We start from the raw sequence: 26,438 nt of genomic DNA, 5'->3' as shown, positions 1-26,438 counted from the left end.
CCACTTGCCTTGCAAATTATCTCCCCTTTGCCAGCACAACATGGATCTGTCATGGCCAGTCCCTGTCTCCTTCAGTGCTGCCACCTCTCCTGCAGTGCTGCCACCAACCTCTTCCCTACATTCATGCTTAGAAACTGAGTCATCTCTTCATTTTATCTCAGGAAAACATGCTGGGCTCCTTCAGACAGGGTCTCCAGCTCTTTCATCACCACATGCAGCAAATCAGAGCCAGACCTTCCAGAGTGTTGCACTCAGGATGATCCATGGGATGGGCAGTGGTTCCCAAGCCAGAAAGCTCCTGCTACCTGTACCAGAGGGAAGTGGACCCAAAAGTCAGATGCAAGAAAGCCAATGTATAAAAAATTCCCAGCGGTCGCAGTTGGAGCCATCCCACATTCTTCCAGCAGGCAGGGACGTGCACAGCCTCCTCCCTAAGGGGATCAGGGGAAATTCATTGCAAATGGGTGCCCAGCCAAGGAACTATCCCCTCCCATCAGCAGCAACCATAGCCAAACAGATTAAAAAAAAGAAAGATCCAGGTGAGAAGCCTGGAAAGGATTCACAGAAAGTACACAAAGTGTCAAGAAAACCTGGGGAATTAAATTCCCCAAAAGACCAGACTGTGTCTGGAGGTGAATCAAGGCTGGAGGAAGGTGCTCATGAATGTCTCCCTGTTAGAGCTGGGAGGTGGGTAGCTCAGCTAGTGACACCCTGTCTCAGATAAGCTGATGCTAGGCTCTCTCCAAATGTCCCAAACTTACTGCTTCTCCAAGAGCTGCAGAACTGATGTCAGGAGCAGGGCACTCGTCTCTGCCTCATGTTGGGGTAGAAAAGTAAAATAAGCTTGCAACTGCTGAAAAATCTTTTTTTTTCCTCAGCAGCACTGCCTCTCTCCCAGTCTGAGTGCCTGCTCTATGTCTGGATGGAGGGAAAGGGGCTGAAGGGAGCCAGGCCAGTTTCTCCACCTTTCATTGTGCTGCTCCTGCAGCCCACCTGTTGGAGAAACGTGTTTGCAGTGCACCCGGCCCTATGCATTTCTAATTCAAACACAAGCAGCAATAAGACCCTGCCGGCCTGTACTGGCCCCAGCCTTTCACTGGGAGATGCTAGCTCATCTCTCGATCAAGGAGTTAAATAAATGTTAGACAGAAGGGACAGGTGAATTACCTGGCACAGGGAGGGAGCTGGAGGGATGGGGAAAGCAAAGCAACCTGGCCCTGACTTTCCCCCCAAGGCCTTGGAGGTGAATTGGGGATTTTCCATTTCATTAGCTTTACAAGGGGTAATTCCCAGCATCATTCTCATGAACAAACTCACCCTGAGCTCCCTCCTCTCAACCCTTCACATCCAACAGTGATGCTCCACTACAGCGGCACCACTACACAGGAAAGCCAGGTTGTATAAGTATCTAATTTAGTAACAGGCAGCTGATACTGAGCTGCCCACAGAGAACAAAAGACCTGATACACAGAAACAAGCAGAAATTTTTGCTTTGAAAGGGAGAAGCAAAATGGATGCCAAAACTCACAAAAGATGTAAATTTGAAGCCCCATGGTTTCCCTTGCAAAGGAGCATTATGTGAACGGCCCTTGCACCTGAAGAGAACCAGCCACCCGCTCATCCCTGCTTCCCACTCTAGAGCGTGGTGTTGTTCCTGGGCAAAAAGGCTCTGATGCTTTGGGAGACGTGGGGATTGGAGGACGGTCCCATAGGCACAGAAATCAACTCAGTACAGTGAGTTCATTAGAAACATGCACACACACAGGCAGGAGTTTATTAGTCCACGTTTACCATACCAAAAAACAAAAATTCCCCAAAATAGGGGTAGGTTCCCTAGTTCTGCCTGCTCACAAACTAACAGTGCTGAGGATACTAAACATGTCGTGTGCACTCTGACTGCAGAGCAGGCCAGGAGCTGAACGTGCATTCGCAGCTGAGCTTCAAACCTCTCACGTATGAAAGGGCTGTGTACCTTTAGCCACAAGGCAGTCAGGAGCCCTCAGCTGCCTCCGAGACACATCCAAGGTCAGAGCAGCTGCAGCAGCTTTAATGTGTGCAAGAGGGAGGCTGGCTCAGCAGATGCTAAGTACTGGCAGCACAGCCAGTCCTCCAGTTCAACGCTCCGCTCCGTGTCCACGGCCCTCTCTGCAAACTTCATCATGAGCAGGGCACGCTTCATGTCCACCCAGTTCTGGAGCACCTGGTGCAGGGTTTCCTCGTGGCTCAGGGGCTGCTCCATGAGGTCTTTGCGGGGCCCCCAAAGCAGACACTGCAGCATCCGCTTGGCCTCGGTGATCCGCACGCGCTTGATGGGATCTGCTTCCAGCAGTAGGTGGGCCAGCTGCTGGAGTCCCCGGGAGTAGATGGACAGGCTGGGTAGAGCAGGGAGGTCCTCAGGGCTGTACTCCTGCTCCCTGAGGTGCACCTTCTCCTCAAAGGGGTTGGGCTGGTGCAGCAGTTCATAGATGAGAATGCCAGTCTGAAACTCATCGAACTTCTTGTACTGAGAAGCCGACACAATCTCCGGGGCCAGCCGGGCCTGGCTCTTCTTCAGCTTGGAGTCTCCAGTTCCAGTCTTCTGTTTAGCTTTCAAAAAATTGCTGATGATGAGGCGCGGCAAGTGTTTGTCATCTTTGGCTTTCACGCAGCTCATGGGGGGCTTGCAGGGCACAAGCAGGAGGTTCTCCAGGCACAGGTCACGATGGATTATGCCATGCTCTTTGAGATGCTCCAAGCCGTTGCAGAGCTGGAGGAGCAGGAAGCAAACGCGGCGTTCGTACAGCTCCGGCTTGGCTTGGTGGAGCATCACCGAGTCCCTCACGAAGTCGGCGGTGGTCTGGCTCGGCACCTCGCGGGTGATCACCACCACACAGTCGTGCTCGCTGGCACTGCGGGAGGGATGGAAGCCATCTCCAGGCATGCTTTTCCCCACATCTGAGGCCAGCAGCATGCTGGAGGGGACGGAGGCCACAAAATGCCCACAGTCCTGCTGGATGTTGAAGTGAACAGGCACTGCAGGGCTGCAGTACGAAGCCGCTACCTTGGACTCCTGGGTTTTACAAATCTGTGAAGAGACCAAAAGAAAAGTCTCATCAGCCAGTGACAGAGACAGGGCAGAGACCAGAAGTTGAGGGGTGGGATTCTAAGCTGTGATTTGCAGATGCTCTGGAAGACAACAGGAGAAGCAAGATGTGCATTGGTCCTTTAAGCACTTTAAATTACCTCCTGATTTGAGGATTGTTTTTGTCCTGCAACCACCCAGCCTTAGCCACCAGCTGTGTGGGTTGCATTTCTGGGCACACTTCCTTTGCCAGGCAATGCCCAGTAACTGGAGGAAAGGAGGACAGTAGTCCTACCGTGAATAACTTCTGAAGATTTTGTTTCACTGGCAACAGAAGCAACGTATCTTTTACAGCACAGACATCATTGAGATAAACTCCTGCAACCCATGAGACATTCCTGGAGGGAGAAAAGCAAAGCTTGTGGCAGAAGACATGCTGTCTCCATCTCTGGAGATAGTTAACACTCCTGGATGAGGTCCCATTCACTGTGAGGTGACTGTGAGGAACAGTGCTGTTTGTGGTGAGGGGTGGACAGAAGCCTCCAGCATTTTCTTCCCACCCGATCCTTCTCTGGTCCCAAGCCCTGGAGCCACTTTCACATCCTCCTCAACCATTCCACTTCTGTGTGTCAGCAACTGCTCTCAAGCCCCTGATCAATGGCTGAGGGAAACCAGCAATAAGTTGTACTCCTTGGCATAGGCAAAAAAAAAACACCAAAGAGAAAATGGGAACTTACAACAGGCCTAGAAAGAAGTGAAAGTGCAGCAAACTCTAGGGAGAAAAATGCATTTTATAATCTGGATTCTCTTTAACCTACATGACTTCTATCTTCATTTTCTTCCCTATTTTAGCTTTATGCTGCATTAGAGACTCAAAGCCAGGTTTATTATAGGAGTATCCATTAGCTTATGGGGCCTTCTGGCATTTTTATTATACTTTTTTCCCCCCTTTATTTAGCAATGTGTTTATATGTCATCCACAGGAGTAAGCAACAGGCTGAAACTCAGCATAAAAGGTTTGAAAGCCTGGAGGGTGCCAGTGCCAGTCACAGCATGCGTGCAAACAGGACAAGAAATCAATTTCGCCTCCGAGTTAAAAAAAATATACACAAGAATAGAGAGAAGCTGAAGAAGAGGGCTGCTTTTGTATTCCTCTAGCAAGGGTTTGAATCCAGGCATTTACAGATAATTCACTCAGATGAGACAAAACTATGGAGATAGGGCATTTCAAATCCTATTGTCCTCTCTTTTTTAAACAAAAATACCCTGCCCTGGCTTATTTGTGGAAAGACAAGCTTTGGAGAGCTAGGCAGAATGCAGATGAATGCAGTGGGACCCAGGATGACGCAGGAGGTCCCCAAATGCAGAGCAGGCCTTCCAGCCCTCTGGCTAACAAACCTGCTTGTTCCTCCTCCCAAAGGAAAGTCATGTAGGGGGGGAAATTCCTGGCAAGAGAGAAGTCTCTGGAAGAGCAACTACAGCCAAATGAATACAGGGAAATCTTCCCCATCCAGCCATTCTTCTTGTCTTTGGCTGCACCAGAGGCATTCTCCCTGCTGAAAGCTCCAAGTAGGAGCCTGGGCTGGCTTAGTCACACACCTCTAGTGGAGAAAGAAGCCAAGGCATGGAGCATATCTTGGCTTAATTCCTCTAAAGCCATTTCCAAACTGTTTTATACATAGTCATGTCTGTCTGTCTGTGCACAGCTCAGACTCTGGCTTCTGTTTCTCAATAGGCTCCTTGGCTCAAGTCTGATCCTCTGCCCATTCTCAGCTCTCCAAGTCTAATTTTAACTACAGGTCTGTGATCTCTTTCATGTCAAAAAATCCATACCAGAAGGCAGGAGGGGCAGCTAGGGATCAGCCAATTGAATTGTTTCATAATTATTCATTCCCTACTTTGGCTGCCAAATGGATGGTGGCACACAGGAATTGTATCCACGCACATGGATAAACACATGCACAACACCACTATGCTGGTGCAGAGTATGGCCTTGTTGCAGTGGCTTTGACTTTGTTAAGCCACTCTGCAGTGTACCTAGGGCACAGAGTAAGCCCACTTCACACACAGGAACACAAGTGCAGTCCTGTCAGGAGGCTGAAATGTGCTGTTTCTGCCTTGGCAGGAATTTATGCACTGCAGCCGTAGAGCTGAGCTACTGAACCCCACCTAGCACAGCAGGCAAAAGCAAAAGTGTGGGTGTGCCACAGGGAACTGCAGATTGAAAAGGAGCACAACAGTTCTTAGGCTTCAGGAAGAAAGCTGTGATGGATTTAGGTATAACACACAAGAAAAGCTGCGGCTCTTGAGTGCTGGACTAGGAGTATTGGTGCAAGATCTCATCTAATTTGATTCTGGTTACTTACAGCCCCCCTGTTGGGTTGGCTGTGCTTCCTTTAAGATTTGAACTGGCTTTTAAGCTACCACTTAACTAGAACATCCCTTAGGGATGTATTAAAACATTCTAGAACAACCCTTAGAGTTCATAATAGTGGAAACTATTCAGCAGAGGTTTTTTTCTCTTCTTTTTTTTCTTCCTTAATGCATCTCTGACAGTGCTTTTTTGCGAATTACTTTAGGCTTTGAAAACAACCTGAGGAATAAACAGCAGTGAGATGTCCCCAGTGTTAAAGCAGAAGGGAAATTAAAATCTATGTATTCAAGCAGTAACATTGATCAAGAACCCAAAATCCACGGGATGTCCATGGAACCGGTTGGATAAGCTTACTTATCCAGGTTTCAAAGAGCTGAACTATTACACCTCAAGTTTCCATTTCAAAACATGTATTCCGTGGAGTTACAGGAAAATATTTCAGACCTGACCTTACACAGCATGTCTGGGTCAGCCTCACATTGTTTAATTGGGATCTGCAGTATCTTATTGTCTGTAGTTTCAAGATCATATAAGCACTCAGTATCTGGGTCAGAGCTTCCACTTAAAAGGCAGGCAGAGGCAAAAATGCTGTCTTTTGAGCAGCCTTTCATCAGCTTGTGTCATCAGAGGCAAATGCCTCTGAGTTTACAACAGAGTATTTGCACAAAGATGTTTTCAGAGAGAGAAAATGGTTGGGTTTCAGACCCCTTTAGCAATAAGTTAAATCAGACTGGCATTTGTTACAATGAAAACTCCTTCTCCAAATTAACCTTCGCAAGCAGTAAGGGGAAAGTGGCATTTTGGAAGGGGCTTTGCTTGCTTAACTTCACCTGAGAGAAATACAAGCAGAGAAAACAAGACATTGCATGAGATGCCCTGCGCTGCTAGTGCACACATCTCCACCTAGAAGATGGAGATAAGCCTGGACACCTCCTGGCTGTGGACTTACCTTCACAGCATAGGTCGTAGAAGGGTCCTTGGAGCAAGTGGCACAGTAATAAATGGCGTCCCCCGAGTCGCAGCAGGGCTTGTTGCAGGTCAGCTTGAAGAGCGACCAGTTGTTCTCGCTGAAGTGCAGCTCGTTCTTCTGCTCCCGCATGAAGCAGTCCTCGCACTTGGCGACCAGGCGGCGCAGGGACTCGGCGTACAGGGCCCCCAGCTTGCTGTACACCCCCTCCTTGCTGTCGATGTTGCTCAGGAGGTTGTGGAGGCTGGAGGCCGAGGACACCTGGCTGGACACGCTGAGCTGCGAGGAGGAGAGCGACTGGAGGTTTCTGCTGGGCCCGCAAGCCCCTGTGCTCTTAGCGGCGCTGGAGCCCCAGTAGCTGTTTCCTTTGGAGCTTTTCTCCAGGGACTCAGAGGAGGAGAAGGCACCAGGGCGGCCCCCCAGGCTGGCTGGGTGGATGAAGGGAGGCTCCTCTCGGAGGCACATATTGCTCTCAGAATGGCTGACATTCAGCCTGAGGCTGGCAGCAGCAGCTGCTTTGCCTGAAGATGCCTGTCCCCCAAAAAAGCCATCTGGAGAAGACACAGTTCTGATCACTGTCTTCTTCTGGGGCAGAGGGGGCGGGCAGCTGGGGGCAGAGGAGGGACCATCCTCAGTGGAGACGGGAAGGAAAGGGACAGAAGGAAATACTTGGCTCTCAGCTGGAGGGGGCGAGTGGTTCGGCTCAGATGAGTGTCCTAGGAGATAGCAACACACAAGAAGATGCCATGAGTGGCCCTTAGAGGCTGAGAGCACAGGTCCTTCTCCATACCCCTGACACCCCCAGGGCCCTGGCTGGGAAGAAAAGCAGCAAGCCAAGTTACATCTGAACCCAGTGCACAGTCTTCAGCTATTCACAACTGTAAAGTTTCACTGGAGGGGTTAGGGATTTAATCCAGTTTAACAGAGCAGGTTTGCAAAGCAGGCTGCAACCAGCCATCCAGAGAAATGCACTTCCCCACCCTTGAAACCACTCCCCTATGAACTGCATATACAGTAGTAAAAAGGTAGCAGAGGGTAAATATTTAAGCTGTGATGTCATCCACAGGGAGGTAAGAATGAAGCACTTGATACAAGGACAATCTTTTAAACACAGCCTCTCTCACCTGGGAGCTGCCACCCAGTGCTTCAGCAGCAGGGCATGATAAGGAGAGAGTGACTCACGGCACACAGCTCCAACCCTCTGGCTGTATTGGAGTACTCCAAGTACATCGAACTTTTCTCTCTGCTTCATACTGGGGAAGGGTTGCTGAGCAAGCCTGGGATTTTGGCAATTTCCATCTTGCTGAAAAATATCTGGCCCTTCCCCCCACGGCCTGTTTCCCAGCTTATTCTTTGCTCAGAGGGTAGGCTAGCCCCACTACATAGCACTAAACCCCAAGCAGCTCCACATGCCAAGTGCACGTGGATTGGGTTGGGATGGCTGGCTCATTTTGGGCAGCCATAGCAGCTGCTTTCCTACCCAAGCCAGAGTAGGGATGGGTAATACACTTACATGCCATGAAAGAAATGGGACATTAAAAAAAAAGACAGAAAGGTGATCTGACATTGAAATAAAAAGCAATAATTTCAGGCCATAGAGACAGAACACGTGAGGAATGGAGGGGAAATTAAAAGAAGAGAGACAATAATTCAAGGGAATTTATCTATGCCACTTGAATGAGAAACGGGACTCTGCTAACAACTCACATGCAAGTGTAAACCTTGAAAGGTGAAAGGTGGGGTTTTGCTCCAAGCAAATAGCAAATAGTTTAGCAGATAGCAGGATCTATTGCTTTCTTTAAATCCATCTTCCAAAGCTGCAGAGTGGTAGCAAACAATCCTTCCTCCTCACAAAGCTGCTGCTGAGGGTTCAGCTGCCAGCAGGCACTTCCTCACAGCGGCTTTCTGCCTGCTCCAGAGGAATGCCCTGGGGCACTTTCCGTGTCAGCCCGCAGAAGGCACTTGTCTCCTCACAGCCCAAGTGACTCACCAGCAATCATGTACAACCTCCAAGTGCAGGGGCTCAGGTCCCTGAGCTCCCAGCCTGTCCTGGCATGTCACTTGCAGGTTTGCAGCAGCTGTGCTAGAGCTGCAATCCCTCTTAGCTGCTCCACCACCTGAGACTACATGAGGTGAGGGCAGATCCCCTGGTTCTCAGCTACCAGAGTGGATGCTGGCACCATCTGGCCCTATCCCTCCTCACCAGACTGTGGTAGCACTGGTCAATTTTCATTTGTCTCCTCCAGCGCCAAGGCTGTCTACATGCACCTCCTGTAATCTATCTCCAACATCACCGAGAGATACCTCAGGAATGAGCAGCACTGATTTCAGCTTCTTCAGGTTCATCTCCCATGCAAAGCTGTTTCAATAGCTCATTTCTGACAATATGCTCAGAAACAGCTCTGTAGGAAACATGAATCAGCACATGTCTCTTTTGCCCCAGTGCTTGGGTGCCAAGCTATCTGACTCCTGTTGGACCCTTGCCCCAGGTGTGTGCCTGCATTGTACACCCAGTTGCCCAGCAAGTGACTGCTCTCCAGTGTCAGCTAAGAAATACCTGCCTTAACAATTGAGATTCATGTCCCAAGCTTTAGTGAAAACCCACATCATGCTCTAATGGGTCCACAGAAAAGATTCTCTCCATTAAAGCCCTGTCAAAAGTCACAGGCAGGGATCAGCATGGCACCTCTTGCCACTTCCATCCACAGGGCTTTGGCAGAGGATAGAGCCAAGAGAAATTCTTCAGTGTGCAGTCCATGAGTACCTCACCAGAGGCATCTCTGCCAGGACATGCAGCTGAATCCCTGTTTCAAGAGGCCAGATTTACTTGAGAGAGTCTTAGGAAACAAACGTCAGCACTGGAATCTTTGGCAAGCGGTCCACATGCCTAGCCCACAAATGCCAAACTGCTGTTAAGTTTTTTTTATATGCTGCTGGGCTCTGCCCCAAGCAGAGGGTAATGAATTAACCTCTTTCACAACTCTCCTAACAGTGCTTTGCACCTTCAGCAAGGAGTCCTTCTGCGTGTCAAGGGCTTAAAAGCTCCCCTCCACTTAATTTTTTAACATCTGACAGCATAGCCAATTAATTTGAGCTCACCTCACTCAGTGACTGACTGCACAGCTTCTTGCTTGCATCAGCAAGACAAACTGCATTTGAGTGTTCATTTAAAAACTCATCTTTCCCATGATGAGCTTAAATAGTTGCTTCTGTTAGTGAAGGCAGAGAAATCCTCTTGTTCCTATCATTTTTGACAGCAAAATGCTTCTGTGCCTAGCAAGTAAAGATCCAATATATGTGAGTTTTTCTTACCCCTGTACAATTTCCTGGCAAGGTCTCACTCTCAGACTCCAAGTCAGTGGTGGAAAAACGGAGTTTCCAGAGCTCTGGCTCTTAATTTTATTGCTGCACATTGTTGCTCTTGGAAAGACAGAACTTCCACTACATGAAGGTTGCTCTTGCTAAGGAAATACTTTCTGAGCTGCTGAACACGTTAGTGCATGTCTAAGTTACACTCTGATGAAAAAAAGTGACTTCATAGTAAGTATTTTTTAATCTCAGTTAAACGAGTGCAGGCAGATTTTTTCCCCTTAAGAAATAACTGGGAACACAATGAGAGGGAGAGATCATGTCTAGCACAAAACTCCTTCTGGTACTCCTCAAATCTATGTAGGACTTTCTATAGCAGGGCTTCTTGTGACAACGTGAAATGCATGAAGCACAGGCAGGATTGTTTTAATATGGAGATTTTATCTAGACCAGAGGAGATCTACAGGGTGAATGATATTGGCATCTGCTGAATGAAGAAGTCTGTGATGTTGGTCTGACTCTGCCACATTCATTTAGAGTGCATCAAGAGGCAGAAGGGTAGGAGAAGTGGGAAGATGAAGGCTCGCTGGGGGAGCTGGGGACTGGACCCTTGCGACCCCTGCCCCGAGGATGCTGTCCCAGCAGGCAGGGGGTCTCAGGTACAGCGCTACCTCTCCCATAGGTGATGGTCACTTACTGCCATCGCTGCCAGTCTGTGTGTCCGAGTCGAGGCTGTCACTGGAGCCGGCCGTGAAGCTGACGTGGGCACTCCTGAAGGGTGGGCTGAGGCTCTCTGCAGAGCTGTTGCTGACTCTCTCCAACTCAGTGTTACTTGGGTTCATTTTCAGAGCGTGCCTAGAGAGAGTGAAAGAGAAGTCAGGAAACAAATGACAAAAGGATACCCTGCCTGCACTTTTGCATGGAGGTTCAAGCTGAGAGAAGCCTTAGTTTGGTCTCTGCCTATCCATACACTGCACAATGTATTATCACACCAAACTACCTCATTCCTGTGCACTTTTCTTCTTTCTCCAGTACCTGGGGAATTTCATCCCATAGACTCTGAGCAGGTTATAGGCTTGCAGTCCCCAAGCCAAACTAGCTGTGCTTGATCAGAGAGGGAAAGCCAGTGAGCTAAGAGCATTCAGCCAAAGTCTGCATCTCCTTTACCTAGAACATGTGAGGTCCTGGACCACATCCTATTTTAGCCACTGCCACTCAGAAGTGGGGACCCAGCAGTGTTTGCCTTCAACAAAGTTCTCAAGGGAAGGAAGTAGCATCACTCCTGCCATTTTAGAGAAGGCAAGTCGAGGCTGGGTGTGTGAACCCCATTCCTGCATGACAGAGGCATAAGTAGCAGAAGAGTCCATCGTCTCCAACCACGCATCACAGTTAACAACCAACACCTTACAAAAGAAGAAGCATCTCTGCAGAAAACATGAGTCTGCCAAACTCAGAACCTACCACACAGGTAGGTTTAATGTAAGACCTGCAGTTTTCCATGCAGCTTCCACCAAAAACAAAATAAATAAACTAACCATAAACTGGGCTTATAACCTGTTAGGTCATGGTTTAAGTGACCAGTTTAGGCAAGGAGGATTTTTTGCTAAGATAAAGCATTTCCCCTGCATTTTCTTCATGTTTCTGCCTTGGAAAACAACAGAAACTGTTGAAATCAAGCAGCACAGAAGAACATAAACACTCTTAGCATTGGTACAGTTCCCACTCTGTCAGCCAGAGCACAAAGGTTATCAGTCTACATTTTTTAAGTAAAACTGCCAATCTGCTGATAAAATTCAACACATTGATTCAGAATGTAAAAAGGTTAGGAGCAGACTTGTACAGAAGTAAAAGGACTTCCACCAGCTATCTTGCTGGAAGGTATCCGGTGTTTCCTAATCAGACTGCTGAATGGCTGCTGAGAAAGACAAACAAAGACACGCACGACCGTTTTCTTGGGGCACCCTGGCCACGTGCATGGGACCCCTCCTCATCCAAAACTCCCAAGCACAGCAGACACAGACTTTTATTTGAAGATTGAGAAATGTTTCGTTCCCAATCCAGACAAAGCACTTACTCTTGTGTCCACACCACCACATGGAGAGCAGAGTGTATGAGAAGCCCGGAAGAAACTTCTGCCAGACTTCCTCATTTGCCTGAGCAGCCTTGGTCTAAAAATACTCAAGGGCTGATGAAAATAAGGCTGTAAAAACCAGTTCAGGTATACTTCAGCAGAGACACTGGTCTTCCACCAGTGATGAATTTATCACAGCAAGCCTCTTGGGGACAATTCACAAAACTTCACAATGCACCACACACTTCACAGTTTAAAAAATGAGAGAGGGAGAAGGAGAGAGAGAGACAGAGTTTGAGGGGTTTAGGTCTGTTATGGCTAATGCTGCTGAAAGCAACCAAGTGCACTTAAATATTTTTTTTACTATAAAGATGCAGCTTTATCCTATAACTTTCTCAGATGTTTAACATTTAGTAATTTGGCTGGAAAAAACGCAAGGGTGCACACCCATGCCAGTACACTGTCTGACCCGGCAAGAATCAAAGAAGCATTTGAATCCATCAGAAAAGAAGATTTAGCAAGATATCCAGTCTTGATTCACACAGACGAGATGTTTTCCAAAGCATTCCTTCCCCCAGCCCCCCGAAACCTTGGTGCATTTCTGTTTCTTTCCCATCACTAAACACAGACTCACGGAGCTGTCTTACCATTCCCGCACTCAGAGAGAGATGAGACTTTGCTCGGCGCGGTCCAAGGTCCGCCGTGCCCAGCCACACCTATTCCTCCTCCGAGCAACCTGGGCGCAGCGCGGCGCCGGCCAGAGCCGTGCTGGCTGCTGCCCTCGCTGCGCTCAGCGCGGCCGAAGGCAGATGCAGAGAGAGCCCCGTTTCCTCCCCGCACCGCCGTGACTGATGTAAAGCGCAGTTCCTGAATAGGCGCACCGAAATAGAAATTGTTTGCCGCTTAAACGACATCCTGCTCTTGTTTCAGATGTTGCAGCCAGGCCAGCCAATACCTCCTGGAATTACCTCTGCCTCACATCTCCCTCTTTTCCTATGAGCTGCTTGAATCCCAGGGCGCAGCCTGCACAGATCAAAATACTGCCCATTCTACCGAAGAACTACTGCTGAAAACTTGCTAGGGTCAAACTCTCCCATTTCAGTAAAATTCCACCCCCAGAGCTCAACAGCTCTTTGCTGCAACAGCCTGTGGGACCCTGATTTACAGCTACCCCAAACATCCCCTGCTTTGCTAGTATTCCTTCCACCTCACCTGAGTGCAAAGGCACAGTGGCTATTTTCTGTCTTGCCCTTTTCACCAAAGGATATTGGAAATCACCAAAGGGTGTTGGAAATAAAGAGCACAACCTATCTTAAACCCAAAGAAAACACTGGGTTTGTGCCCTGCACCACTGACTTGTCAACATCTGTGGGCTACACTCCTCTTCAGAAAGATGTAACAGGAGTTAATTTACATCAATTTAAAAATGCCTGCTCAGCACCTAAAACATAACCAGCAACTTCAAGAGCAGCACCAGAGCTGTCGTGTGCCTGTGCATAAAGAACAGGTCACCAGAGTCAGCTCTCCCAATCTAATAACCTAAACCCACAGGATTTCAGATTTTCAGCTCTCCAACTAGTCTGGTAGCTTTAAATACAGCTCAATTACTCAACATCCTCCATGCAACAGCCTGGCATATTTAGGCAACCCTTCCAGTTCCCTATTTCCAAGCTTTCCCACCATAAACAATTTCATCCAGCTGACTTTCCACATGATTCTCACAGTCCTGCCTAAAACAATTCAAGATTGAAAAGAGTGGTCTTGTAAAAAAGCACACCAAAACAAAACAACACCCCCCCCACTCCAAACCCATAGTTTGGAGTTCTCTTAACATTGAAAAGGGACCTGGCTCATTTTCCTTGTCTCAGGTTGCACCTCTGGTGCAGCAGGGCAGCAGGGCCTGCTGCATCTTTCCTGTGTCTCAGTTTGACCAGTAGCCATGTGTATAATTTCACAGATCGGGGTCCCACCTAATGCTGCTGCAGGACTCCAGCATCACCAACTGCATGCTTTGCACTTCTGAGAGACAGTGGAGATGGGCCCCAAAGTTTGGCTCCCCTAACTCCAGAAGACCCACATGCCTTGGGATTTTGCCCTAGGAATCCCTGGACTTTGGACATACCTTGCCCTTGAATTTCCTGACTGAGATTTGACATGGAGATCTGGTTACTCTCCACAAGTGCAATGGGCAGGTTTTGAGAGCAGGAGGCCCCTCAGACAGAAAAGCTGCCAGGCTCCCACTGGCTCCTTTCCCACAGCCATCCCACGGGCAGCCTGTTGGCAGCACTGGAGGATGTGCAAGGCACCTCTGCCCTTCACAGAGCCACTGTCACTCTGCAGGGCCATCACGGGGGTCTCCCAGCCTTGCTGTGCCAGCAGGAGGACACTCCTCCTCAGCACAGATGACAGGACTGAACAGATAACAGAGAAGCTGAGCTTTATAAATCATGTGACAGAGCAATGAGGAGAGGAGAACAGAACACACAGAGACCACCCCACAGCAAACTGCACTCCAGGAGGTGTTTGGTGATAATGTCAACAAGACACCCCCTCCCAGTATAAAATAATGGAACTAATGCACAGAAGAGAGAAAAGCCAGACTTGCATTATAGTATCAAACATAACATATGGCTAGGCATAATTATTACACAAGAGGAAGCACCATTGTACCATATGCTTGTCTATCATGAAACGTGAATAATTATATCTTCCTCTTCTTGCCACTTGCTGTTTCCTCCAGCATCTTCCCCTGGTTGCAGAGGGAAATTAAAACCCAGCATACAGAAGCTTACAACATTTGAAGCTTAGATTTGTACTTATCCTTCTGCTATCAGCTGGCAAATGTGGAGAAACCAAAACTGAGGTAAGGAAAAAAAGAAAGGATTTTGAAGAACTCCTGGTTTTGTTCAGAGGGATACGCCTCTCCTCCCTGTACTAGAGGGGTTTTATGTAGCACGGGTTAAGTTGAAACAAGGGTTTGGAGTCTGGAGATGCACAGGAAAATTCAGATAGGGTACAGAATTAAGATGGTAGGTGGGTAAAAAATTAAATCACTGCATACTCTAATGTGGTAAAGAAGGTAAAGAATCTCATTTCGATTTCCAACTCAGTGGTTTTTTTTAAGTGGTAAGACAGGAAACACACAGAAGAGTGAATGACTTTAATTTTAAAAGAAACAAACGCTCCTAAAAGATAAGCTGAAAGATCACAACCTTTTAAGCCAGTGTGTTTTGTCACTGGGGTACACCCTGGCACTGAGCTCCAAGGAGAAATGGGTGCCTCAGGAATGGTAAGAAAAGAGGAATATTCTGCCTCAGATACAGTTGCTGCTCCATCACAGACTGATTCCTGGCAAGAACACACAGCACAGCCCCACCAGCCAGCACCACCTCCCCAGCGAGGAACAAACCTGGCTCTTCTCCTGGCGATCCCGTTCCCAACACCTGGCTCTTCTCCTGTGATCCAATTCCCAGCATTGCAGTTTCTCTGTAACCCTCCTGTGCTCTGCTCCCTCCGGCAGCAAGCGGTGGCAGCAGCACCGGAACAGGCAATCCTGGCACTCCTCGGGCTCTTTCTCCCTGGCTGTGTTCAGCAGTGACAGGTGTGGGGAAGTGCTGTGCTGCACCTTTGCTACCCCATGCCGGCGCACTCAGCAAATTTCAGAAGCTTTTTTTCCGCCACTGCCTTTTGAAGGTGGCACAAATTGTGATGAAAGAAGCTCAAGATGCAAAACAGCATCACTGTTTTCTTTCTTTAAGAGGCACATGAAATAAATTAGCCATCAGGGTTTTGGAGGCTAGGAGAAACCACAAGGATCATTTAAGCCCGATCCTCTGCATAAGAGAGACACCAATTTCAGCAAAGATTCATTCCTTGTGCCAAGAAACGGAAGTCCATACTAGAGCATTTTACACCAAAGAGCCTTTAAATCATCATTGCATGTACATGTCCTGGGGATCCTACTTTCCTTGGTGAGCTCCTTCCCTAGCCAACTACCTTCCCAGCTTTTGGAAGAAGACCAGCCACCATCTTCCCTTTTCAGCCTTTTCCCCCTTGTAATTATACTTATTTGTCATTCTGTTTCTTATCTTTCTTATTTCTTATCAGTCATTCTAGACCCAGCAAACATCAAATATCTATAATCTTTCAAACAAGCAGAAAAAGAAGATTGTATGAAGAAACAGTTGCAAGAGATCCAGAGTAGCTTTATATAGGATCAAAACCAGGCACATATTCATTATTTTCCTTTTCTTTTGACAACTTTTAAACCCCCCTGAAATCATTCCTTCTGCCATCCTAAGAGACAGCTTACTTCCAAACCAGAGCTTCCTCAGTCTCTGGAAGGAATGTACCCTATAAAAAAATTTTTCCCTTTTAATTGTTAAAGCCAAGATGAACAAAACAAAATCTACAGACTCGCTTTTTCTTTCTCTGCTTTATAACCATTCAAACACACATGCAAGTTTTCCTTAAAATAAGCAATTGAATTTCATTACGAAAGTCAAAAAGGCAAATTTAATATTCCATCATGAAATCAAATGCCTTGCTGCAGCTTGAGATCTAGAAGGAAAAAAGATGGTTGCATGCCTTTCCTGCAGCTGAGATGAACCCTGATCTGCAAAGCCCCTAGCCCAAAGCCTGTGCCACAACCAGGTCTACACTGGCTTCACCTCCATCCCCCAAAGGAGCTTTTGCAGCTGAGCCACCAGGGAATGTCCTGGGCTGAGGTGCTCTCTCTGTGTGGGGAGTACAGAAGCCTAACAGAAGGATCAGTGGTCCTTCCATCAGGGACAAGCACATGTTCACAAGCAGACTGGCACTAGGAGAGCATGGATGTGCCTCAGAGTCATCTTTGTGATTCTGGTTCTTCAGGTACTTGGCTGCAGCCCAGGATGAACAGAGGGGATGTTCCTCCAGCACCAGGCCATGGCCCGAAGCTGCAACAACACCCAGGGTGACACAATGCCACCACGGTGATTTTAGCAGCTGTGCATGCAGCTATCCCTCCCACCGCCCTGGTTCCTGCATTGGCACGCTCACAGCAGCCACAGTTTTGCCTGAGACAAAAACCAAGCACCCTCAAAGCAAAGAAACAAAGCAGGGCTTGCAAAACCTGAGTCTGATCAGATCACTCCTTGCTGCTCCTCAGCTGGCTGGGCTCCCTTGGCTCCAGCTTTGATAGCTGGAGGCAGGACTAAGCTCTTTTGAGTAAGGTGCCCCAGGGCTCAGCCACAGGCATCAAGGCCCTTGGGAGACAAATACCTGTAGCACAACCTGTCCTGCAGCCACAGGGGGCAACCAACACCTACCTCAACCACCTGGCAGGGTTTACAGCTCTGCCAGAGATCCCAGTCATGGATGCCACGTGTTCCCTCACCTCAGTTTCCCTGCCTGCTTTCACATAGGCTTTCTAGCACACAGATGCTTTCACCAGGATGACTCAAAAGCAGCTGTTAGAACTGGCACAGCCCAATTGCATCAGGAGCATGAAATAGCCCCTCAAAGGGGCAGAAAATGCTCCACACTTCTCTGGTGTCATAACACCACACAGAGGACAAGAGCAAATACATGTGTGTGCTCATTTCTTGTGGATCTTTTGTTTCCTCTGACTCCAGCAGGCATGTGGCATCACAGCAGGAAGGCTAGCATTAAGGAGAACTAATGCCACTTGTTCATCTCTTCCCTTCCCTTGAGGAACCTCATTTGTTCACCTCTTGGCCAATTTAAAACACCAGTACCCTGGGTTAGCCAATCCCAAAACACATGTAAAATTCACAGTCTCAACCTGGAGGTCAGTGATGCCTACACATAAGCTTGACCATGGACCCCAAGGCCAAGTTCTCCTCCAAACCCCCATCTTTTCTTCTCTTGACTTCTAAATCAAGGAGCTGGAGTCAAATCTGTTGTGCAACGCACAGTTTCAGGTAGCAAAACTGCCACACACTATAAAGTAAATATGGGACACCTGCAAAAGGAGAAAGTATCCTTCCCTGGTATATTCAGACAACATAATTAATGGAGAGAAAACCAAATTTTCTTCCCCCATTTGACCTTTATTTTATTTATTTTTTCCCTTTTTCTCCCTTTTTTTTTTTGTTATTTTTTTTGTTTGCTGATGCACACAGCTGCAGATGCTAAATGGTCACAAAGTATTGTAAGCCTGAGGTTTTTTTAAATTGCTTAGCAGGGCTATTTCCTTCCCAGATGAACAGCTCTCCCTCCCTCACTTTTGTTTGGGGCCTGCAGTTGCCCTGCCAGCAAACCTGACTTGCAGGAAAGCAGAGAGCAGAAGGTTGCCTGAAGCCAGGTGGCTCCCACACATAACAAGCCCACGTCGGGCAAGCTCCAATTACCTGCTTGCAGGCAAGGAGCCCTCCCTGGGAAACTGCAGCTTTGAGAGTTCACCTTGAAAGCAGAAAGTCATTAGAGCCAAACTGAAAATGTTGATTTTGGAGGCCCTTGTTATTAGCATCAAGAAAAGTTGCCCAGTCCCACCTACAAGAGAAGATAGCAACCAGGTTTTCTATGCCATTCAACATCAAGGAGCTGCCAAGACAAAATGCAGCTGACCTGGGAAACACCAGCCATCCCAAGCATGGACCTTTTTCTTACTTGAATATTGGGACTTAAGGCCACATCTTGCAGCCCTGGAGGGCTTTTACAAGTGCACATGACATTCAAACCAAGACTTGCAAAGATCAGACAGCTTTTCAGAGTAAAAACACAAATAGCTTTTCACCTGTGCAGTCACTCCCCATGCTCCTGAAAGCCCACCTTTGGACAGAAAAGGAGGAAGAAAAGAATGGGAAGCACCTCCCAGTCAATGAAATCCTGCAGCAACCATCCCAACTGCAAAGGGTTAATAGACCACCATGCACACACTCACGGGGCTGTACCTAGACTGCTTTTTCGGCGGCGGCGGCGGCGGCGGTGCAAACTCCACACCATTGCTCCTGTCTTTAGGGAAATCAAAGGAGAAGGAAGAAGATTTGGTCATTCCAGTCTGGCTCTCCAGTATCGGGCTGTCTTCCACAAAGTCAGCACCAGCTCTTCCACTCTCAGCTCCTCCTGTCCATGGGTGGTTTGAGACCTCCTGCTCCTCCTCCTGCTCCTCCTCCTCCTCTATTCGGCCCTGCTTGGCCCATGTTGGGTTGTAGTATTTCTGCCTCCTGTCATAGGACGAGCCTGCCAGGCCTCTACTGGACTCCTCCACAGAGACCCCGTTCACATGAGTGCAGGGAGAAGGGGTCACCCCAAAGGCACCTGTATCAGTACAGCTCCTTGGCAGCAGCTGAGCACCGGCTCCATCGTGACTGCTGTCATCACCAGACCTTCCCAGGTGGGAGCTGACTGGGGGCACACGGCTCCCCTCACTGCCTGGCTGGCTGTTTTTGGACATCTTTGGGGGGATGGCTGGACTCTCACTAAGTGACGTCTTGACAGGAGCTGCCAGATGAAATCTTGTGCTGTTTTCACATCCAGAAGCTTGAAAAATCTGTCCAGACTCAATAGCAGGTGATGAAGTCCCAAAATCAGGGTGGGAAGTGGGGCTGATACATGGCCACTGAACTCCTACTGCTGAGTCAGGGCTGCTGAGGAATATTGTCTTGTGATCATCCTCAGTGTGTGCTGTCATTATAGTTATCTTTGCTGCCACCTGGCCAGTGGAGTCCTGGTGCTCCTTCTCACCTCCCAAAGCCCAGCCACCATCCCTCCACAACCCATCAGCCTTCTCCCTGGCAGTGCCATGGGCCAGCTTCTCCGCTTTTGCCTGGCTCCCAACAGCCTTCAGCTGTGCCTTCCTCCTCTTGGTGCTCTCTGCATAGATGGGATCACCATGGGCTGGCTCGGGGAGGCGAGGGCGCTGCGGCTCCACCAGAGCCTGCTGAGGGGGGCTTGAACCCTCAGTGCGGGGGCCTCCAGTGACAGAGTGCTCCCCAGGGAGAGGTAACTCCTCATCCTCCCGGGACAAAGCAAGGGCAGCCGCCTTGCAGCTCCCCGTGGTCTCAGGGAGCGTGGCAGGCTCAGTGTGGAGAGCCAGGTTTTTCCTGTCAGAACATAGGGCATAAGGAAGAGGATCACTCTGGCCCTTCGTGATGCAGAAGGCCACATTCACAGCCCTGCGCTCCTCTTCGCTGAATTTGACTGCCCGGCCACTTGGCCTTGGAATTTCGGGAGCATCCCGCTGCCTCCACCCACTGGGAGTGGGACTCTCCCTCTCACACTGTGCAGCCTTTTCCTCTGTGCCACAGGGCTCCCATGGGACAGGGTGCTCTTTGTGGCAGTTTGTGATTGAACAGTACTCGCCCCCTTCGCTTTCCAAGACGGAGGAGATGTGACCACAGTCACGCCCCGGAGGGAGTGCTGCTCCTTCTCTGACTTGGGAAGAATTGTTTCTGCTGGAGTTAGCGGTGCTTCTGTCCCCCAAGGCAGATGGATTAGGGCAGGGGACCTGATGAGGCAGGGCAAACTTGTCTTTAACTCTGTCCTCCTGCTTGCCCACCTCACCCACAAGTACCAGGCTGTGGATGGAGACGTTTCTCTCCACTCGACTCTCCAGGCCACGCAGACCCACCATGGAGTAGCTGGGAGGACAGCAAGATAAGCAGTCGCTGGGCTGGTTGTGAAGGAAAGGCTTTCTTACACCACCATTGCCAAAACTGTCAAGGCAGATACGCTGTGCATCTCCTGATTTCAGGAGGAGTTGCTTGCCAGAGATCACTCCCCAACTGACCTGCATGGGTCAAAGAGACAAATTCCCTGTCAGAACATGCATATGCAAAAGGAAAGACAAATAAAATTTAAGTAAAAGCACAAACTGCAACAACAAAAGCCCAGCTCTGCAGAACAGCACTCTGGAATTCACCATCTATTTTGCTGTGCTCACCTCACTACTAATTTCCACAAACCTTTGCAGGTAAAACTACGCTTGTCGTATTTCCTGGACCATTTGTAATCCTTGCATTACCAACAATGGCAATGCACTGGAATAAGACATTCTCCTTTCTCTTCCTATGGGTTTGCTGCCAGAAACATGTCCAACCTGTCATCCTGTCTGTGAATCACTGTGCAATTAAAGATTCAGAGAGCGAAGGAATATTTGCACCTCTCTCTGCTTATTTTCATTTCACACTGCTCCAGAGTGTGTGACTCCAGAACACAGACACAGACTATCATGGGTTATCCTGGGATAGCAGCTGGGCCATGCTCAGAAGTAGGGATGGGGGAGCAGGCGTGCCAAATCTGCACGCAGAGATCAAACACCACCAACAATGGCAGCTCCCACTCACGTGCCCTTCATCCCTTAGAAGAAAAGAAAGGGACAGCAGTGAGAGGCAAAGAGAGCTGGTGAGCCCTGACTCTGCTCTGGGGCATAGGGAAATAGGAGCACACCTATGCCATAGGCAGTGGGGCAGCAGCCTGTTCGTCACTCTGCTGAGGCACTGCTGGTATCAACTGGTCAGGGCGAGGAGCTACACCCACAGGGCATTACTGCTCTGGCAAAGATTGGTAGGAAGGAGTAGGAAGGCAGGGCACTTTCTTCCTCACCCACAAAGACCACAGATCCAGTCAGTACTGTCTGCAACCAGACAAGACATCTTTTCAGTAAAACTTCCCAGAAAAATAACCCGCATCCTCATTTTAAAACCGGAAGTTCCTAAACAAACAATGTATTTTTAAGCTCCTCTGCACATGGCTTGTGAGCAACAGCTCATTCAGCTTCACCCTAAGATACACTGAGAAACCAATATAAGGCTTAAAATCCTGAGTCAAGACCAGAAGGAAAAACAAAGGGAAGGAAGCGTTTGTAACAGATATTCCTAGCACTCCGAGGACAGGTAAGTAACGGGAAGTCATGATTTGACTGGATTAATCATTACCTGTGACAGATCTGCATTCATATTCACATCCGCCCACGCGTCAGAAACATCCGAGTTTATCATTGTTGGCTTCACAGCAATTGTTGGCTTTGAGAAGGGGGAAGTAGTTATACCTTCGTCTTCCAACACGAGGCTCTCGGGCTTGGTCCTAGCTCCATCCGGGAGCACACCACAAGCTCCCACGTCTGGGGGTGTTTGCAGCCGATGGGAACTCTTTGGATTGAAGCAGTTTTTGCAGGAGCCGGGCTTCCAAACGTGTTCCACAAAGTCACTGCACGCAGACATCTTCAAATCCTCGTGGGTCAGACTGAGAGCCCACTGCGTCTTCTGCACTGCCCTCCACTGCTCATTTTGCATTTGCTCCTGAGCCACTCGAAAGGATCACCTAGTCATCTGGAAAAGCACAACACTGTCTGATTAGCTTGATTATGCCCGCAGACTGGAAGATTTTTAATAGGACAGGTGATAATTACACTTACTCTGCCTTCATCACAAAGGCATATTGTTTACGAGGCTTTTTTCACAGCTTAGCTAAAGCCCACACAATCACTGGAAAAGTCTCAACTTCTGAGCATAGCTCCGTAATAGAGAAGACATCAAGCGAGCAGCATTCCTATGTGATTTAATTCCCTGCTTAATCAGCATGTATAACCAGCCTCATGCAAGGTTTAGATCAAGGGTAAAGAAAAAAGGGTCTTGGAAATAGCTGTTCACAGCCCCACACACAGGGCCAGTCAGGAAATTTTTTTTCTCCAAAGTGGCATCCTCTCTCTGGAAATAAAAAGGCCTGGAGACACAAGGACCAGAATCAGAGACTGTGTAACCAAGGGGACCAGCAACAACCTTCCTCCACCCAGAAGCACCACTGTGATTACTGCCGTGGTACACAAAGGCTTCTCTCCCACCCAGTGAAAGGCAATCAGCAGGGCTGGGGCTGGCACTGATTTGAGCAAGTGTCTGGCAGAATGCTCTTATCTCGTTTGCCAAGAGCCACAAATAACAGTGTCAGCTCGCTGAAACGATTCATTGTCTGCAAGGGGAGAAACGTTTTGCTCTTGGATTACTTACAGACAAGGATTCCTTCCCTTCTTCCTTCCCCAGGAGGGAAATGCCCCAGGAACAAGACATTCCTGCTGCATTCCTGTGACCCTGTCTCCGCCACCCCCCCTCCTGGCCAGGTCTGACTGCACTCTAGCCCGTAGAACTAAACCTGGAACTAAGAACTTTGGAGATACTTCCGAGGAGGACTCCCGCAAAGCTCAGCGGATTAGGAAAGATCAGAGAGAGAATGCAGCCGGCTGCTGTGGGTGTCAGGACGCAAAACTTCCCCACGTGGCTCCATAGAGTCCCTCATCTAACCAAGTTTAGGTCATCATTCCCTGCCCACCTGATCCCCAGGCAAACAGAGGTCCCTTTCCTGAGGGTCTCCAAGTGAACAGGCACTTTTACACTCCAATCCTGGGGGCACATGAGCAAAATTTACCAGCCTGATCCTTAAGCACTTCCTCCATGTAGGCGTACTGGAACACCACCAGAGCTAGGGACACTTTTGCAATTGCCTGCTCCCCTAAATCAGCTTGCACTGCAGTAAAGATCCTTGCCTCTGGGCTCAGAGATGCCCTGGCCAGCCCCTCTAACAGCCACCCACACTACACGGCATAAAGAAAGACAACTAATAAGAGCCTGGGTGGGACAAAGTGAAAGGGAAGAGAGCCACTGACCCACAAGCATCACCGAATTCAAGTGCCACCTAGGGGAAGGGTATCTTTGATCGGCTAAACCATTAGCACCTGCAGACTCCTTCTGTCTGGCAGGCTAATAAATTAGGATCTGCTTCTTGAAAAAGCAGGAAAAAAAGGGAATATCAGTGGGATTCACCAATCAGATTGCCGTGTGTCTCTTTTTAGGGAAGACACAGTTTTAGGCTTTTTCATGGACTTCATAGAGTCTGAATTAACCAAAGGGCAGCAAATCACTCTCAGGCATATTCCATAACCTTCAATGAGGTTAATGGTATTTGCAGGGAAAAAAGCTTTAAAAATATTTTATCCTTTGTTTCCTTTTAGGTCTAGCACGCAGTGTCCAGCATCACCCGAAGTTGAACAAGTGTCCTGATGAGAGCCAGCAAATTAGGAAAAATCAAAGGGAGGGAAGCGGCCACCGAAGCCAGAAAAAACCTCTTCACTTCTGGTTTAACATTCGGCGCTGCCAAATGCCTGTTAAAGACCAGGGTTTCCCTGTCTCCAGCCGTCATTTCTCGCTGCCCAGATCCCGGGGCGGGCCCGTGTCCGCACGCCGGCTGGGCACCAGGGACCCACCCGCACCAATCCACGCGGCGCCGCGCGGTGAAACAGGCCGGGATCGGCGAGAGATAAGGGACCGAAAGCCAGGACCTGGGTCTGTCCCCGGGCAAGCCGAAAGCCAGGACCTGGGTCTGAGGCATTCCCGAAGCCCCCGCGCGTCCCGGGGCACCGGCGAGGACCCGATGTAACGGCTACCTGTTCCCTAGGACAGAGATTCCAGGCTGCGGCACAAGGATGCTCCGGCGCAGTGAAAAGCCCCAAGCCCCCAGCCCAAGTAGCTCTAGATGCCAGATGGACCCTCCGGGGCGCCGGGCGCCCACCAGGACCGGGAAAAGTTTAACGGGCAGAGCCCGCCGGGGCTCCCGGGGTGGGCGGCGATGCCGGTCGGGACCGGAACGCGACCCGAGCCGGCTACAGACCCCCGCGCCAGCTACAGACCTCCGAGCCGGCCCTCCGCCCGCATGTTCGGTGGGCAGCGGCACAGCCCCACCGCCCCGGCCCGGGCAGCCCCGCCCCAGCCCCGAGTGGCAGCGCCGGGGTCCCTCCCAGCCCGGCTTTGTCCCGGGAGGCGGAGGCCCGGTGCCCACCCCGGCAGCAGCTCCCCGCTCACCAGGCTCCCGCGGCGGCGGCGAGCTCCGCTCTGCTCCGCGCTGCGCCCGCCACGGCCGCCGCCGCCACCGGCGAGTGGCGAACGGGGCCCCGCGTGGGCCGGGGGGCAGCGGCCGCCCCGCCCCGTCCCGCCCCGGTCCCGCCCCTCGGGCACGGCGTGGGCACGGCCCGGGCGGGAGCGGCGCCCCCCGCGCGTCCCCGCTCCGCACAAAGCGCTCTGCCCGCGCCCCGCCAGGCGTACGCGGCTCGCAGCCACATCCTCACTGCACCCCCGCCCCGGCAGCGCTCCCGCAGACAGGCTCTGCCTCGGGGACACCCCGGCGGGCATCAGCCCCCGGGGCATGCAGAGAGCCACATACCCAGCAGCCCCCCACCGATCCCATAGGGTCCCACGCACGAACCCACCCCGCACCCCGACACCAGCCTTGAAGACGGTAGTGATCCAGCTGGAAGGCGCTGGGAAGCCAGCTGGGAGCCAGAGAGTTCAGAGGGTTCACTCATCTTCACTCATCAGCTTTCCAGACAACGACATGGTGAAGTTCGTCTCGAAAGGATGCTGCAGAAGGGAGAGAAGTTTACCGTAACTGAAATCAGGATTTGACCCCACTGTGCAAAAACTGCAGACAGCATCTCAGGAAAATCTCAAACCTCTGCTGGTGTGGGAGGCTGGGCTTCATTAAAAGGGAACAGGATGAGATTTTGTTCATAGTAGTGTCTGAGCTACGCTTTAGGGCAGGCTGGAAAAGGAGTAGTCTTCACTTACCCTGGTACTTGTTCTGTGGTGTGTAGTTTTGAGCATCTAAATTCTTCAAGACTAGGGAAAACCAAAACAGTTCTCCCCCTGCCCTGGTCAGGGCCTTAGTTCAGTTCCTTGCTTAAGTCACCGCTCCTTTAATGCAACCAAGCATTCCTAGTCTCATACATAATAGTGGATTAAAAAGGCAAATAGGCTTGCATAATGGAGAATCCAAGCCCCAAATAACAAAACAGAAACTGAAGATATGCACAGCACTTCTAGGAAAAAAATCTTTCTCAGGAACCAAACATCCTAGTAAATTCTTCCCCTTCAGGGAATTTTGGCAGTAGCACAGTTTGCAAACATCCCGGCTGGTTGGTCTTTTGCAGTTGTGGCTGTCTGCTCATGTTCTCTCTCTCCTTTTTTGATCAGTTATTAAAACAGTCCAGAGACCCCAGAACTCCTCCACTTAATTTGCTGTATTACCATGAAGACATCTGCTTAACAACCTCCCGCTTCTTCTTTCAAGCAAGCCACTCACAGTCAATTTGCTGCATCTTTTTGTGTGTGGGATCCCAGTGCCAGCACACCCAGTCGTACGAGTAAATTATCTCTCAGAAATGCCTCACCATGACAGAAACCTCTCTCCTAGCACAGATCAGCTCATCTGTCGGAAAGGAAAATGAGCTGGGAAAACAAATGGCCCAAATTTCTGACATTTTCTCTATTTTAGAAAGTTTGAAGGAAAGAACCCAGCTCTAACCAGCACAGATGAGGTTGTGGCTGCATGGCTGGCTAATCCTGGAGGGTGGTAAACTTCTTCAAATCCAAGTATCTGAATTTCATACCTGAAACTTTAAAAAAGGCCTCCACTCTTTTCAATAAGAGCACTATAATTTTCTCAGCCAGTCTTCTTAGTGAAGAGTCTAGGACAGCTTTGAGAAGAAAAAACAGATTTAAAATTCATGCTATGTTCACACTGGAACAGCACTGAACTGAGTGAATTCTCCTGAGATGTTTACCCCAAGTAGGAAATCTTTTCCCATGCCAGAGGCCTTGGGATTACAGGATAATTAAAGTTTCTTTTTTCTAATGAAGTCAGCCTGTTAATGCCCAGAGACTTCAGT

The 26,438-nt window shown here is 49.5% G+C and overlaps 1 protein-coding gene across 4 annotated transcripts; it reads right to left on the bottom strand.

The window, feature by feature from the left end:
• Window positions 1–1,739: 1,739 nt before the first annotated feature.
• Window positions 1,740–24,652, bottom strand: PRAG1 (PEAK1 related, kinase-activating pseudokinase 1). Of its 4 annotated transcripts, none has more exons than XM_030239503.2 (6): window positions 24,577–24,652; window positions 21,664–22,056; window positions 18,679–20,516; window positions 10,409–10,566; window positions 6,385–7,118; window positions 1,740–3,064 (listed from the first exon to the last, which is right to left on the bottom strand). In XM_030239503.2, exons 2-6 carry the CDS (start codon window positions 22,018–22,020, stop codon window positions 2,027–2,029), a joined length of 4,125 nt encoding a protein of 1,374 aa, XP_030095363.2. In that variant the 5' UTR covers window positions 22,021–22,056; window positions 24,577–24,652; the 3' UTR covers window positions 1,740–2,026. The 4 variants fall into 4 exon arrangements, with proteins under 4 accessions (XP_030095363.2, XP_030095364.2, XP_050829801.1 ...); XM_030239504.2 differs by having other exon boundaries at window positions 24,554–24,619; XM_050973844.1 differs by lacking the exon at window positions 24,577–24,652 and adding an exon at window positions 24,405–24,427.
• Window positions 24,653–26,438: the final 1,786 nt, after the last annotated feature.

The sequence above is a fragment of the Serinus canaria genome, chromosome 4, assembly GCF_022539315.1.
Source record: "Serinus canaria isolate serCan28SL12 chromosome 4, serCan2020, whole genome shotgun sequence".
In the NCBI taxonomy this organism is placed as follows: domain Eukaryota; kingdom Metazoa; phylum Chordata; class Aves; order Passeriformes; family Fringillidae; genus Serinus; species Serinus canaria.
Note: the sequence above shows the minus strand (reverse complement) of the source record. Positions and strands in the feature narration are given on the sequence as shown.